This window comes from Schistocerca nitens, chromosome 4 (genome assembly GCF_023898315.1).
Source record: "Schistocerca nitens isolate TAMUIC-IGC-003100 chromosome 4, iqSchNite1.1, whole genome shotgun sequence".
NCBI lineage: Eukaryota > Metazoa > Arthropoda > Insecta > Orthoptera > Acrididae > Schistocerca > Schistocerca nitens.
Genome location: NC_064617.1, coordinates 27,184,290 through 27,199,392, shown reverse-complemented (window position 1 = coordinate 27,199,392; position 15,103 = coordinate 27,184,290). Strand labels below are relative to the sequence as shown.

Here is a 15,103-nt window from a genome sequence, read left to right as displayed (position 1 = left end):
CAACACTTGCTACATCTACATCTACATACATACTCCGCAATCCACCATCGGTGAGTGGCGGAGGGTACCTCGTACCACAACTAGCGTCTTCTCTCCCTGTTCCACTCCCAAACAGAACGAGGGAAAAATGACTATATGCCTCTGTAAGAGCCCTAATCTCTCTTATCTTATCTTTGTGGTCTTTCCGCGAAATATAAGTTGGTGGCAATAAAACTGTACTGCAGTCAGCCTGAAATGCTGGTTCTCTAAATTTTCTCTGTAGCGATTCACGAAAAGAACGCCTCCTTTCCTCCAGAGACTCCCACCCGAGTTCCTGAAGCATTTCCGTAACACTCGCGTGATGATCAAACCTACCAGTAACAAATCTATCAGCCCGCCTCTGAATTTCTTCTATGTCCTCCCTCAATCCTACCTGATAGGGATCCCAAACGCTCGAGCAGTACTCAGGAATAGGTCCTATTAGTGTTTTATAAGCGGTCTCCTTTACAGATTAACCACATCTTCCCAAAATTCTACCAACGACCCGAAGACGACTATCCGCCTTCTCCACAACTGCCATTACATGCTTGTCCCACTTCATATCGCTCTACAATGTTACGCCCAAATATTTAATCGACGTGACTGTCTCAAGCGCTAAACTACTAACGGAGTATTCAAACATTACGGGATTCTTTTTCCCATTAATTTGCATTAATTTACATTTATCTATATTTAGAGCTAGCTGCCATTCTTTACACCAATCACAAATCCTGTCCAAGTCATCTTGTATCCTCCTACAGTCGCTCAAGATCGGTACCTTCCCGTACACCACAGCATCATCATCAAACAGCCGCACATTGCTATCCACCCTGTCCAAAAGATCATTCGTGTAGATAGAAAACAACAGCAGACCTACCACACTTCCCTGAGGCACTCCAAATGATACCCTCACCTCCGATGAACACTCACCATCGAGGGCAACGTACTGGGTTCTATTACTTAAGAAGTCTTCGAGCCACTCACATATTTGGGAACCAATCCCATATGCTCGTACCTTAGTTAGTAATCTGCAGTGGGAAACCGAGTCAAACGCTTTCCGGAAGTCAAGGAATATGGCATCCGTCTGATACTCTTCATCCATGATTCGCAAGATATCATGGGAGAAAAGGGCGAGTTACGTTTCGCAGGAGCGATGCTTTCTAGGGCCGTGCTGATGCATGGACAGCAACTTCTCTGTCTTAAGGAAATTCATTATGTTCGAACTGAGAATATGTTCGAGTATTCTGCAACAAACCGATGTTAAGGATATTGGTCTGTAGTTTTGAGGATCCGTCCTTCTACCCTTCTTGTATACAGGCGTCACCTGCGCTTTTTTTCCAGTCGCTCGGGACTTTACGTTGGGCAACAGCTTCGCGATAAATGCAAGCTAAGTAAGGAGCCAATGCAGTAGAGTACTCTCTGTAAAACCGAATTGGAATCCCATCAGGACCTGGCGATTTATTTATTTTCAACCCATTCAGCTGCTTCACAGCCCCAGGGCTGTCTATCACTATGTCCTCCATACGGGAATCTGTACGAGACTCAAACGGCGGTATGTTTGTAGTTTCGCAGTTATGGACGGCTGTGGAGGCAGCACGGTTCAATACCCCTGCAGGCGACTTCAAGCGACTTGTTTGGTCCATGCCACGTCGAGGCGCTGCTCTACTCCGGGTATAAGAAGGTCCGACACGATATTGGGACGTAGCCCATGGCTTTTGTCACCTCGGTGCACTCCATTTGTCACTAAACGACACAAAAGTATCTAATATATTATGCATTTGATGAATAATCGCGAAATGACCATAGTGAGAAAATTCGTGACATCCGAGTGTATACAGAGGCTTGCCGACAGTAATACTTGACTTGGAGATAGAGAATTAGTCCAGATTCCGTGAATGCAGAATGTGCAGTTTCAAGGTGTACGTAAACACGAATCACAGTCAACAGCGTTATTCGGTGTAAGTTGCTCTGTGGAGGGACTTGGAATTTAATCCAGGACATTGCAACACGGCTTGAAAATCACGAAATTCACGCCACCACCTCGAGGGCCTTGCTGGCCATACGCTGGCAAATTAATTCTATGACCAGGATTCGAACCGATTACCTTCGAGGCGAGCGTCATCAGAAAGTCGTGCGTTAGTAATCACGGCTGCAGTGGCGGTTTCCGTGGGGAGGAATAGTAGATCGAGCAAGGTAGCTGGATAGGATCTTCATTTTATTGAGGTAAATACATGTCCATGTACAATAGTTAAAATTTTGTAATAGTGTATGTAACACAGTCCCTGCACCATTCGAGAGTGGAATAGGGAAGGGGGTCAGTTAATGATATCAGAAGTATCTCCCTCGCACACCGTCAAGTGACTTGAGGAATTTTGATGTAGATGTACAGTAGAAACCATTATACATACAATAGTGTTACATTCCAACATGCTATGCTAATCTGAATATGCATTCGTAAAAAAAACCTGATTATCCGTCATGTTCGATCCAGTCTATAATTATTTACCATCTGCGTGACACGTTCGGTTTTTCGTGATGCGTTATGCTCAAAATACAGGATTTGTTCGTCAGAATGGGGAACTTACCAGGTCGGATTGAAAGATGTTGGGAGCTTTTTGTGGATAATGATGCAGCGCCATTACAAAAGGATACTACGAACTTCTGTACATTTTTCCTGCAAATACAAGACTTACCGATTCTGCCAAAAGTATGCGCATGTCCCGATAAACACAGCTTATTTCATTTGCATATCGCTATATTGGAACGAGTGCACAGGTGTGAAGACACATGTGAGCCGCTCATGGTATCTGACAAGTGTCGTCAAGGATAGTAACATCTCTGCGTGCATACGGCGTGTCTGGCGTGTAGAGGAACAGATAGCGACACAGCATCTCCAGTCTGGTGACAGTCTGGTGCTGCACTATCTCTGTCTACGATAACTTGTAAGAGTGCATGCCTGCAGGACGCACGTTATTCCAGTATTCCAGGGTAGACATGAATTATAAAATGACTTTTTGCTTTCCTCTCTGGAGGAAAGACTACAGTGGGGAATTGAGCAGGCAAATTTGAAGGCGAGACGATAATGACGTCGACAACGAGACTCCTAAACGTTTGTCGAGGGCGACTAGTGACAGGTGGAATACACGGAACTTTTATTTTTATAGTAAGATGTAAAAGACAGACGGTGATCATGGTTTGTAGTGCTAAAAGACAACTCATTTATTCTTTGTTGGGTAGTAAAAGTTTGTCTTTCATTCTAGAGCACACTACAATAGTGGCAGTGCCCCTAATCACATTAAAAGGTGCCATACAGTTACCGCAAAGAATATATAATATAGTAACATCATGCAGCTAATTCTATCAGTTCCTTTATTATTGCATTATTGTGTGTTCATCCACCTTTTATGGCTGGTTACACTTGACTAGAGAGATACGTCGACGTGCTAACGTCATTTTGATGCACTAGCAGTGCAATAATACAATATACCCTTCTTCTGATGTGCTGGGTGGACACTGTGGTTACAAATCGAAGATTAACACACGATGTAGATCGCCACATGATGAAAGACATGATTCAAAAATGTCTCCATTTCATCACTAATTAATTAAGATTACAGACATGTAGTAACAGTTGTAGTTGATACCCTGGTTCTTTTTTTCTTAAGACGTAAACAACATAGTTGCTTGATGGTATTGTAGTGAACAAAGTATATTTCTTCTGCTGCATTAATACAACAGTTGCATAGTTCTATAGGTGGAGGCTTACACACGACAGTACACAGACTGTGCGTCCTGCCAAACTGGGACTTGCTAAAGTATTTTTTCAGTGCTTTTAGCAGTCGCTGACTCAGTAGACACAGATGTGTGTAGGGACGGCAAGAAATGCAAGCCGCCTAACAGCGATATCACTTTGGAAAAATACTCTAACGTATGAGACCGTTAATGCATATCTACAGCACCCAGATACAGTCGTCGTAAAGCCACATAACAACACCGAGAGGGAGTCGTGCGTGTTTCTACGCCAGCCGTGGTGGCCGAGCGGTTCCAGGCGCTCAGCCCGGAACCGTGTGACTGCTACGGTTGCAGGTTCGAATCCTGCCTCGGGCATAGATGTGTGTGATGTCCTTAGGTTAGTTAGGTTTAAGTAGTTCTAAGTTCTAGGGGACTGATGACCTCAGACGTTAAGTCCCATAGTGCTCAGAGTAATTTGAACCATTTGAAGCCATGTTTCTACATCTAAAAATTGATGTATTTTCAGCAGCGCCATTATGAGGATGCTATTAAAATTTACATTATATTTAAGGTGTGGTGAGTTGATGTTATTCAAGAATGCCTTTCAGGCGACAAATACGCCATTGTCAGCATCTCACTGAGTTTGAACGAGGTCGTGTAATAGGGCTGTGAGAATCTGAATGTTCCATCCACGAAACTGCAGAGAGACTTAGTTGGAACATAGCCAATGTATATGATAGTTGGCAGCGTTGATCACGAGAATATACCGTCGCAAGAAGAACGGGCTCCATACGTCAAGTGGCGTTATCGACAGGGAAGACTGTATGTGGCCCACCACGAATTTCTGTCGGAGCCTCTTCATCTCAGAGTAGCACTTTCAATCTACGTCCTCCATTATCTGTTGGATGTATTCCAATCTCTGTCTTTCTTTACAGTTTTTGCCCTTTACAGCTCACTCAAATATCACGGAATTCAGTCCCTGATGTCTTAACAGATGTCCTATCACCCTTCTCTTTGTCCGTGTTTTCCACATATTCCTTTCCTCCCCCATTCTACGCAGAACCTCTTCATTACTTACATTATAAGTCCCTCTAATTTTCACCATTCGTCTGTAGCACCACATCTCAGATGCTTCGATTCTCTTCTATTACGGTTTCCCATAGTCTATGTTTCACTACCATACAATACTGTGTTCCAAACTATATTCTCAGAAACTTCTTCTTTGCTCAACATAGTGTAGCTGAGGCGGAATAAGGGGAACCAACCCGCATTCGCTGAGGCAGATGGAAAGCCGCCTAAAAACCATCCACAGACTGGCCGGCTCACCAGACCTCGACACAAGTCCACCGGGCGGATTCATGCTAGGGAGCAGGCGCTCCTTCCCACTCCAGAAAGCCGTGCGTTAGACCGCTAGGCTAACTGGGTGGGCGTGGGGAGGCTTGACTTACACACCAGTGGCTAAAACGTCAGCACTCTGAGGCCATGGCGCAACTGGTGAGAGCTTGATGACGTCGATGCACATATGTAGTGCCAAAAGCCACAGGTAGAAGGCAGGTGGGTAAGGGTGGAGGAGGGTGCCTTTCACATGGCAATGACATGACGATGTCAACAATTCTGTGGATGCTGATGCTGCTGTCATCAGTTTCAAGAATGTTAATGCTGATGACAGTGAATTCATGGGCTGAACTTTTAGTGATTTTACACTTACATGAGTTACATTAAATTGCCCCTTAGCAAATTAGTGAAACATAGTAATCTTTCTGCAGCATTTCTTCATCTTCTAGCCTCCTCTTGGTATTGTTTGTAGCACTCCTCGCTTCTGCAATGCCTTGAAAAGTGAATCTTTCAGTTTCTTGCAACCATACGCTGACACAGGCAAGCCAATTGTCTTTCATACTAACGCCACATTGTATATACGAGTTAGTCAAAACTTCTAATGTAGCCATCACTGCACAAAATAGAATATCTACACCCACAAATATGCTTAGCAGTTATTCAGAAAACCATCGGTAGCATATAAACGAAACACTTCACCAAATCAAACATGACACAAGTGAAGATGTTGAGATATGCGTCCAGGAAAGGAATTTTGTTGCCATCATATGCATATCCGAAATATAATTCCTGGAAGAAAAGTCAAATTATTTCGCGAAATACTAGTGGTTTTTTGTAACTGAACTGAAGGCAGCATGGCTATGTACACATCACCAACTCTAAAATGATTCTCATGAGATTTACTTTCTAGTTTAAATCCCAATCATATACATATTCTATATAATTGGGAAGACTATTAAATTTAATAAAGTTATAAGAAATTCGGTTTTTCGATCATTCAAAAGTACTCGGTATCCTTAGAGCTGGTTTATCCTACAGCTCTGCTGCAGTGACTCCGTTTCGCACAACAGAGTCTGCTCAGGATGCGGTGGCCAATGCACAGTGACAAATTTTCGTCTAAAGCGCTGAGCTAGTTCATTCCTTTTGTTCAGAAGGGGAGGCCAAGACTTTTTAACTGCTTTCGGATTGTTGGCGACTTGCAACGATGACAAATGGTTCAAATGGCTCTGAGCACTATGGGAATTAACTGCTGTGGTCATCAGTCCCCTAGAACTTAGAACTACTTAAACCTAAATAACCTAAGGACATCACACACATTCATGCCCAACGCAGGATTCGAACCTGTGACCGTAGCGGCCACGCGGCTCCAGGCTGTAGCGCCTAGAACCGCACGGCCACTCCGGCTGGCGCAACGATGACAGAATCGGGGAGCACACTCTGTAATTTTTCTTAAACGATTTCACAGAAACTTTTCGATAAGGAAATCATTTTTGCGTTATTTACAGCTTTAGGCCTAAGCTTTATGTTGACGTGACCGTTATTTCGTTAATGGTCACAGTATTTGTGATATTTGCAATTAAGTGAGGCATTGCACAAAATTAAAAAAAGGACTGAAATGAAAAACAGTTGTCGCTATGATTCTTCATTTGGTGTACCGGGTGATCAAAAAGTCAGTATAAATTTGAAAACTGAATAAATCACGGAATAACGTAGATAGAGAGGTAAAAATTGACACACATGCTTGGAATGACATGGGATTTTATTACAACCGAAAAATACAAAAGTTCAAAAAAGTTCCGACATATGGCGCTTCATCTGATCACAATAGCAATAATTAGCATAACAAAGTAAGACAGAACAATATGATGTTCTTTACAGGAAATGCTCAATATGTCCACCATCATCCCTCAACAATAGGTGTAGTCGAGTAATAATATTGTGAATAGCTCTGTAAACCATGTCCGCAGTTATGGTGAGGCATTGGCGTCGGATGTTGTCTTTCAGCATCCCTGGAGATTTCGGTCGATCACGATACACTTGCGACATCAGGGAACCCAAAAGCCAATAATCGCACGGACTGAGGTCTGGGGTCCTGGGAGGCCAAGCATGACGGAAGTGGCGGCTGAGCACACGATCATCACCAAACGAGGCGCGCAAGAGATCTTTCACGCGTCTAGCAATATGGGGTGGAGCGCCATCCTGCATAAACGTCGTACGTTCCAGCAGGTGTTTATCAGCCAGGCTGGGGATGATGCGATTCTGTAACATATCGGCGTACCTCTCACCCGTCACGGTAGCAGTTACAAAACCAGAATCACGCATTTCCTCGAAGAAAAAAGGCCCGATAACCGTAGATGTGGTAAATCCAACAAATACTGTGACTTTCTCGTCGTGCAATGGAGTTTCCACGACAGTTCTAAGATTTTTGGTAGCGCAAATTCTGCAGTTGTGGACGTTGACAGACCCTCGGAGCGTGAAATGACCTTCGTCGGTCCACAACACTTTACTCAACCAATCGTCACATTCCGCCGTCTTTTGAAACGCCCACACCGCAAATGCCCTCCGCTTCACTAAAGCGCCAGGTAACAGTTCATGATGCCGATGGATTTTGTACGGATAGCATCGGAGGGTACGCCTAAGTGCCAACCAAACAGTAGTGTATGGAATTCCGGTGCGACGCGCGACTGCACGAGCGCTGGTTTCCCCGTGCGTAGACGAACCCGCTACAGTCTCCATTTCTTCCTGAACTGTCTCAGCAGCATTACGCCTTGTGCTCGGTCGGCCACTACGGGGTCTATCATCTAAACAACCCGTGGCTTCGAACTTTGAAATCATTCTCGCCACAGCTGCATTTGTCAACGGACCTTTACCCGTTCGAATCCCCTTCCTACGGCGATAGGATCGTAACGCTGAACTAGCACATTCCCCATTCACAGCTTCACTAAAAGCGGCTTTTCAGGTAACGTCAACATGCTGCAACTGCTGGCGCATCTGATTCTCTCTCTCATTACAGCTCCTTTTATACACGATTGTTATGCGCAGACACTGACGTTTTGCTGTCCAACGCCATCTGTCGGTTAATTTGGGAACACTGTTTTTCTTTGTTCTAATAAAACCCCATGTCATTCCAAGCATGTGTGTCAATTTTTACCTCTCTATCTACATTATTACGTAGTTTATTGAGCTTTCAAATGTATACTGACTTTTTGATCACCCGGTATATTACGTAAGATGTTGCTCTGTATGATATTTATCTAACATACTGAAATTTTCTTTGCCTTGGGTGGAGGTGTCTATCTGTCACCGAGAAAAGTGATCTTACGTAGCACACCCTTTCGCGATCGAACAGGGCAGTGATAGAGCCAGAACAACGTATCCATAACATTCCTCACCTTTCATAAACGGTTTCAGATATCGAAGCGATATGTTGGGAAATGATATCATGCGAAGATGAGAGAATTTTGCCATATGGTTATTATGGGAAATTTCATTATCCTCCAAGTTATTCCAGTAACTACAGTCTTTTTTATATGAAATAATGTAATTTTTAATGGCCATCTGAAGCTGGTGAAACGAAAAATGCTGTGGAGCAACATACGTGAAGACATTACATGTTTCTTTGTGCATATAGGATGTGCTTTTTCATAAGTTGTTGAGCATATTTTCTCTGAGTTCCTCACTTACTAAACCGGTGTTTCACAGTTCTCTGACAACTGTGTCTGCACGTGTTAGTGATGTAACATTGTCTAAACTCCGCAGCATCTTGCCAAGAGAAGCAAATTTTTACAGTGTAACAAAAGAACTGTAGGTTTTAATCAAAATTCGACAATCGTGAGGCATGTCAGAAAGTTACAAATGGTTAACAAGTCAGGAGAAATTAAATCGCTGCTTTAGTCGCAATCTCAGCGGAATTATTTTTAGGTTGTTGTTGTTGTTGTGGTTTTCAGTCCTCAGACTGGTTTGATGCAACTCTCCATGCTACTCTATCCTGTGCAAGCTTCTTCATCTCCCAGTACCTACTGCAGCCTACATCCTTCTGAATCTTCTTAGTGTATTCATCTATTGGTCTCTCTCTACGGTTTTTACCCTCTGCGCTGCCCTCCAGTACTAAATTGGTGAGCCCTCGATGTCTCAGAACATGTCCTACCAACCGATTCCTTTTTCTAGTCAAGTTGTGCCACAAACTCCTCTTCTCCCCAATTCTATTCAATACCTCCTCATTAGTTACGTGATCTACCCATCTAATCTTCAGCATTCTTCTGTAGCACCACATTTCGAAAGCTTCTATTCTCTTCTTGTCTAAACTATTTATCGTCCATGTTTCACTTCCATACATGGCTACACTCCATACAAATACTTTCAGAAACAACTTCCTGACACTTACATCAATACTCGATGTTAACAAGTTTTTCTTCTTCAGAAATGCTTTCCTTGTCATTGCCAGTCTACATTTTATATCTCTTCTTCGACCATCATCAGTTATTTTGCTCCACAAATAGCAAAACTCCTTTACTACTTTAAGCATCTCATTTACTAATCTAATTCCCTCAGCATAACCCGACTTAATTCGATTACATTCCATTATCCTCGTTTTGCCTTTGTTGATGTTCATCTTATACCCTCCATTCCGTTCAACTGCTCTTCCAAATCCTTTTGCTGTCTCTGACAGAATTAGAATGTCATCGGCGAATCTCAAAGTTTTATTTCTTCTCCATGGATTTTAATACCTACTCCGAACTTTTCTTTTGTTTTATTTACTGCTTGCTCAATATACAGATTGAATAGCATCGGGGATAGGCTACAACCCTGTCTCACTCCCTTCCCAACCACTGTTTCCCTTTCGTGCCCCTCGACTCTTATAACTGCCATCTGGTTTCTGTACAAATTGTAAATAGCCTTTGGTTCCTTGTATTTTACCCCTGCGACCTTTAGAATTTTTAAAGAGAGTATTCCAGTCAACATTGCCAAAAGCTTTCTCTAAGTCTACAAATGCTAGAAACGTAGGTTTGCCTTTCCTTAACCTTTCTTCTAAGATAAGTCGTAGGGTCAGTATTGCCTCACGTATTCCAACATTTCTATGGAATCCAAACTGATCTTCCCCGAGGTCGGCTTCTACCAGTTTTTCCATTCGTCTGTAAAGAATGCGCGTTAGTATTTTGTAGCTGTGACTTATTAAACTGATAGTTCGGTAATTTTTACATCTGTCCTAATTAGAAGTGACTAGACCCTAGTGGATGATAACCACACAAGTGTGAGCATGGAGTGCCTCCATTTATTGTTTACAGGAAACAAGAACGTAGATAACTGTTTAGGGCGGCAGTTCCTCTACAGCGCACTGACCGCCTGTTCTCGACCCCCATGTTATGCTGCACACAGTCTACACGAGAGCGCCCCGGACAGCACGCAGTGAGTGCGTCGCTCCGGCAGGAGGCGGTATCCTGCGCTGCAGCCGCCCCTCGGTAATTAGAAGTCTGTTTATCAGCAGAGCGCTACCGCGCGCCGCGCCATACGCCAGCGCGCCGGCTATTTATGGGGCGGAGCCGCTGTTCGCTCAGTCACAGCCGCCGCTGCTCTGCTGGCGGGAGTTACGGCGACCGCGGCACCGGCTGCTACTGAAGACCCAAACAGGCGCGGAGCAGCGATGGCTCCTAAAGTTCTGCAGCCCTGAGGAAGCTCCGCGACCAGGCGTACCACAATTTGTACCCTCTGTGGAAGTCAGCTGCGAAAAACAAAATACATCCTCCTCAATGATCCGTCTCATTACGTTGCCTCAATTCGTGCAGTTATGTCAACACGTATTCTCAGCGAACTACTGCACGAATTGAGGCAACGTCTCCGCAGGGGGCTCCCTCTTGGGAGTATGTGGGTGGCAACCACACGGGCCCTTAGCTAAGCCTGGCATTACTTCCACTTACTTGTGTCAGGCTTCTCCTGTTTCCTTTCATATCCGGCCTCCCTTGGCCAACTCCTGTTGTTTACAGGACCCCAGCGGTATTAGGTTTCCGAGGCCCAAGGGTGTCTTTCACTTTCCTTTCTAGTATCTATTATCTGCCCTTCGACCCAACGACGAAGCGAGCGGAAGAAGAATCTTATATCCCAGGTTCACAACGATCGTGGAGGCGGAAGAAATCATGCCAGACGAACTGGCTGTAAAGGCGCCGCTCAGCCTTCATTGAGCTCGCGGCAGTTCGTTGCAGTTCTGGTACCTGAAGTCACATGTCACATGCATATGTGCCGTGATGAATCGTTCCAGAGTCATAGTGTGTGGGTCACTTCCTCGCAAGCTGTAATCCACCTTAAACAAATTCACTCAAATGGCAATTTCTCCTGTCATTTTCTCTAAAGACCAATGGCGATGGGATGAGGACGATGGTGGCAGGCTCCGAGTGAGGCTGGAAGCCACTAGTCTGGACCTGCACACTGGCGGCAGGTGTGTGATGGTCGCCTTCCTGAGAACCCGTGTGGCTACTCGGGAATCCGGTCCTGCATCTGCGACTGGGCAGGCCTATTTAGGATGACCGCTGCCCACCCTGAATGGGGAAGGCCCTAGAAAATATGGGCTAAACATCGGAAGTCACACTTGACCCGGGCTGGGAATCCACACCCAGTAGGTCACTCCTTATACTGCGGACGTAAACAAAAGAAGAATGAAACGATTATGACAATAGGGAGATGGAATGTCAGGACCCTCCGGGACGTGAACAATTACAGGCCAGAGAGAGGAACCGCTCTTATCACCCAAGAACTAGCCCGGCTAGATGTAGACACGGCTGCCTTGAGTGAGGCAAGACTCTCAGGCGAGGGACACATTAGTGAGGTACGTTCAGGGTACACCATCTTCTGGATGGGAAAGGATGCAGGGGAACCACGCATCCATGGTGCAGGATTTGCCGTAAAAACGAAAATAGTGAAAGATCTTCGACTTACACCTGTCTCAATTAATGAAAGGCTGATGACTCTTAGAGTACCCATTGGTTCAGACAGTTTCCTCACCTTCATCTCCGCATATGCTCCTACTTTAGACAGTGATGAAGACACAAAGAATCAGTTCTACCACCAACTGAACAGTACTCTCTCTAAGAAACCCATTAAAGATAAATTAATTTTACTTGGTGATTTCAATGCCAGAGTGGGAAGGGACAACGGTTTTTGGAGAGACGTCTTGGGTAAACAAGGGGTCGGAAACTGCAATGCAAATGGGTTGTTACATCTTGGTCTACGTGCTGAGCACGAGCTTTTCATCTCCAATACGCAATTCAGCTTGACTAACCGCTATAAGACCACATGGATGCACCCGCGCTCCAAATATTGGCATCTTATAGACTACGTTATTACTCGACAGCGTGACAAGAAAGACATTCTGAGCACAAAAGCAACACTAAACATCGATGAGTGCTGGACTGACCATAGACTTTTAGTCAGCCGTTTGAGAGTATCAAAGTATCGCAAGCCACGATCCCACTTTTCAAACCCACCACGCAGAAAATCCAACATAAGCAACCTGAACAACAAAAACGTTCGCTCACACTTCCAAGACATACTGTATGTACAACTTAACAAAGCTCCAGCAACCACAGATGCTGTCGAAACAGAATGGACCACATTAAAGAACATCATCAAAGAAACTGCTGAGAATGTTGTTGCTTTTAGTGCACGGAGAAGAAGTGACTGGCTTGATGACAACCATGGAGAAATCCAAGCTATCATCAATGCAAAGCGGGATGCTTACCTATCCCTTGCTCAAGATCAGTCCTGCCCAGAAAAGAAAGCACACTTTCAAGAACTCAAGCAGAAATGTCAAAGTGAAATACGAGCAATCAAGAACAAATGGTGGCAACAGAAAGCCACAGAACTCCAAAATCCTTCCGATGCAAGCAACCTGTGTCGCTTCTAAGCTGGTATTAAAGAGCTGTATGGACCTATCCGCTCCTCATCAGGAACAATGAAAGCTGCTGACAACTCCACCATTCTTATTCAAAGTCAGAACATCTTAAATCGTTGGAAAGAGCACTTCAGCTCACTGTGAAACCGCCCTACTACTGCCGCTGGAGATTTTCTCAAAAATGTCCAACAGCACCCTCCACAACCCTGGATGGCTGATCCTCTAAGTTTTCAAGAACCTGGGAAGGTTCCTGGACCTGACAGCATCCCGATGGAGCTTATTGAGGGTGCGGCTTGCTTCTAAAAACTAGACTCTTCTCACTCATGTAGGAACCCGCAAGGTACCAGCTGACTTGAAGAACTCCGCAACTGTCACCATCTTCAAGAAGGGCGACAGAAGCATCTGTGGTAACTACCGAGGAATATCTCTGCTCTCTGTCACTGTCAAAATTTTTGCAAGAACCCTTTTAAATTGCCTCCAGACACTTTCAGAGACTGTACTACCTGAGTCTCAATAAGGGTTTCGACCTTGGACAATTGACATGATTTTCCGTGCACGACAACTATAGGAGAAGTGCAGAGAACAGCAAAAGCCTTGTTTTCCACGATCTAGAAAAGGCCTTCGATACAGTTCCCAGAGAAGCAATGTGGATGGTCTTAAAACGTTTCGGCTGCCCTGAACATTTTGTTGACTTGATTGAAGCTCTCCACGATGATATGACTGGACAGGTCCTCTGCCAGAATGAAGCAACTGGTGAATTCCCAATAACAAGTGGGCTTAAACAAGGATGCGTTCTTGCACCTACATTATTTTCATTCTATATGGCAGCTATGCTTTATGTAGGAATAGAACTAAAGTACAGGTTCGATGGAGGATTATTCAACCAGTCCAGACTCCATTCAAAAAGTTTCACCAGTAACACTCGTGTGACAGAGCTGCAGTATGCTGATGGCAATGCTTCTCCAGCTCGTTCACCTGCAGAGTTGCAGCCTACAGTTGATTCCTTCAGCAGGGCGTACGAACGATTTGGTCTCTCCATCAATATTCAAAAGACGTGATGGCGCAGCCATCTCCTAGCTCCTCCGTTCCTGATTTCAGCATATGCATTTATGATACACCCTTGGCACAAGTGGACCATTTCCTCTACCTGGGAAGCATACTGTCATCTAACTGCTCATCTGGAAAAGATATGGAGAATAGATTACGTGCTGCCCATGTAGCATTTGGACGTCTTACAAAGCGTGTCTTCCTGAATAAAGACGTAACACTGTACGCCAAACTGATGGTGTACAAAGCTGTGGTCATTTCCACCCTGCTATATGGTTGCGAAACGTGGACCTTATATTGCTGTTATCTGAAGAAACTAGAACACTTCAACGAACAGGAGGTAAGATATATTATGAACCTGAAATGGGATGACTTCATATCCAACACGGCTGTTCTTGAGAAAGCAAAAGTATGTAGCATGGAAGCTCTCATTATTGGGCATCAACTCAGATGGGTCGGACATATCCAGCGGATGAAAAATGACAGACTTCCACGCCAAATGCTGTACAGCGAAGTGAGCACAGGTAAAAGGCCACGAGGTGCCCCTCTCAAACGTTATAAGGATCAGTATAAGATAAAACTGAAAAACTTGAACATCGATCCGAGTAACCGGACCACAATAGCAGAAGATCGAAGTCGCTGGCGCTCAGTTACCTCAAATGCTCTTCAAAACTTTGAGCTGGAACGTCGAAGAATGGAGAATGACAAACGCTGGAGACGCAAACTCCTCCAGGCTCAGTCACGTCCTCCGCCTTCCATCAGCTGTAATGTCTGTGGCCGCCTGTTCCACGCTAGGTTTGGATTGCTAAGCCATCAACGACACTTCCACGCATGAACCGTGACAAAGGAAATCTCAGGAGAGAAATGAAAACTCGGACACGAGTATCAGCCGACGACGACTGCAATGTCCATGGGAGAGGGTAATCCCCACTGTGTTACATACTGTGGATAGTTCCTGTTACATTCACGTATGGAGGATGGCTGAACGGCTATTGAATGCTACTGCTGCAAGTTGTAATGAATGATCCTTCTCTGACATTACCTCTTTTTTATAGAGGTAACTCCTCCTCAGGGTACACCGCCTTAACG

General features: G+C 44.6%; 1 protein-coding gene across 1 annotated transcript; it reads left to right on the top strand.

Annotated features, from left to right (window-relative positions):
• The first annotated feature begins 11,743 nt into the window (after positions 1 to 11,743).
• On the top strand, positions 11,744 to 12,979 carry LOC126251396 (craniofacial development protein 2-like). Its single transcript, XM_049951795.1, has one exon. The coding sequence runs from the start codon at positions 11,744 to 11,746 to the stop codon at positions 12,977 to 12,979; it is 1,236 nt and encodes a 411-aa protein (XP_049807752.1).
• The last annotated feature ends 2,124 nt before the right edge of the window (positions 12,980 to 15,103 follow it).

Excerpts from the sequence above, each read along its gene's own strand:
- LOC126251396 (XM_049951795.1), top strand. The coding sequence starts at position 11,744 with ATGACAATAGGGAGATGGAATGTCAGGACCCTCCGGGACGTGAACAAT.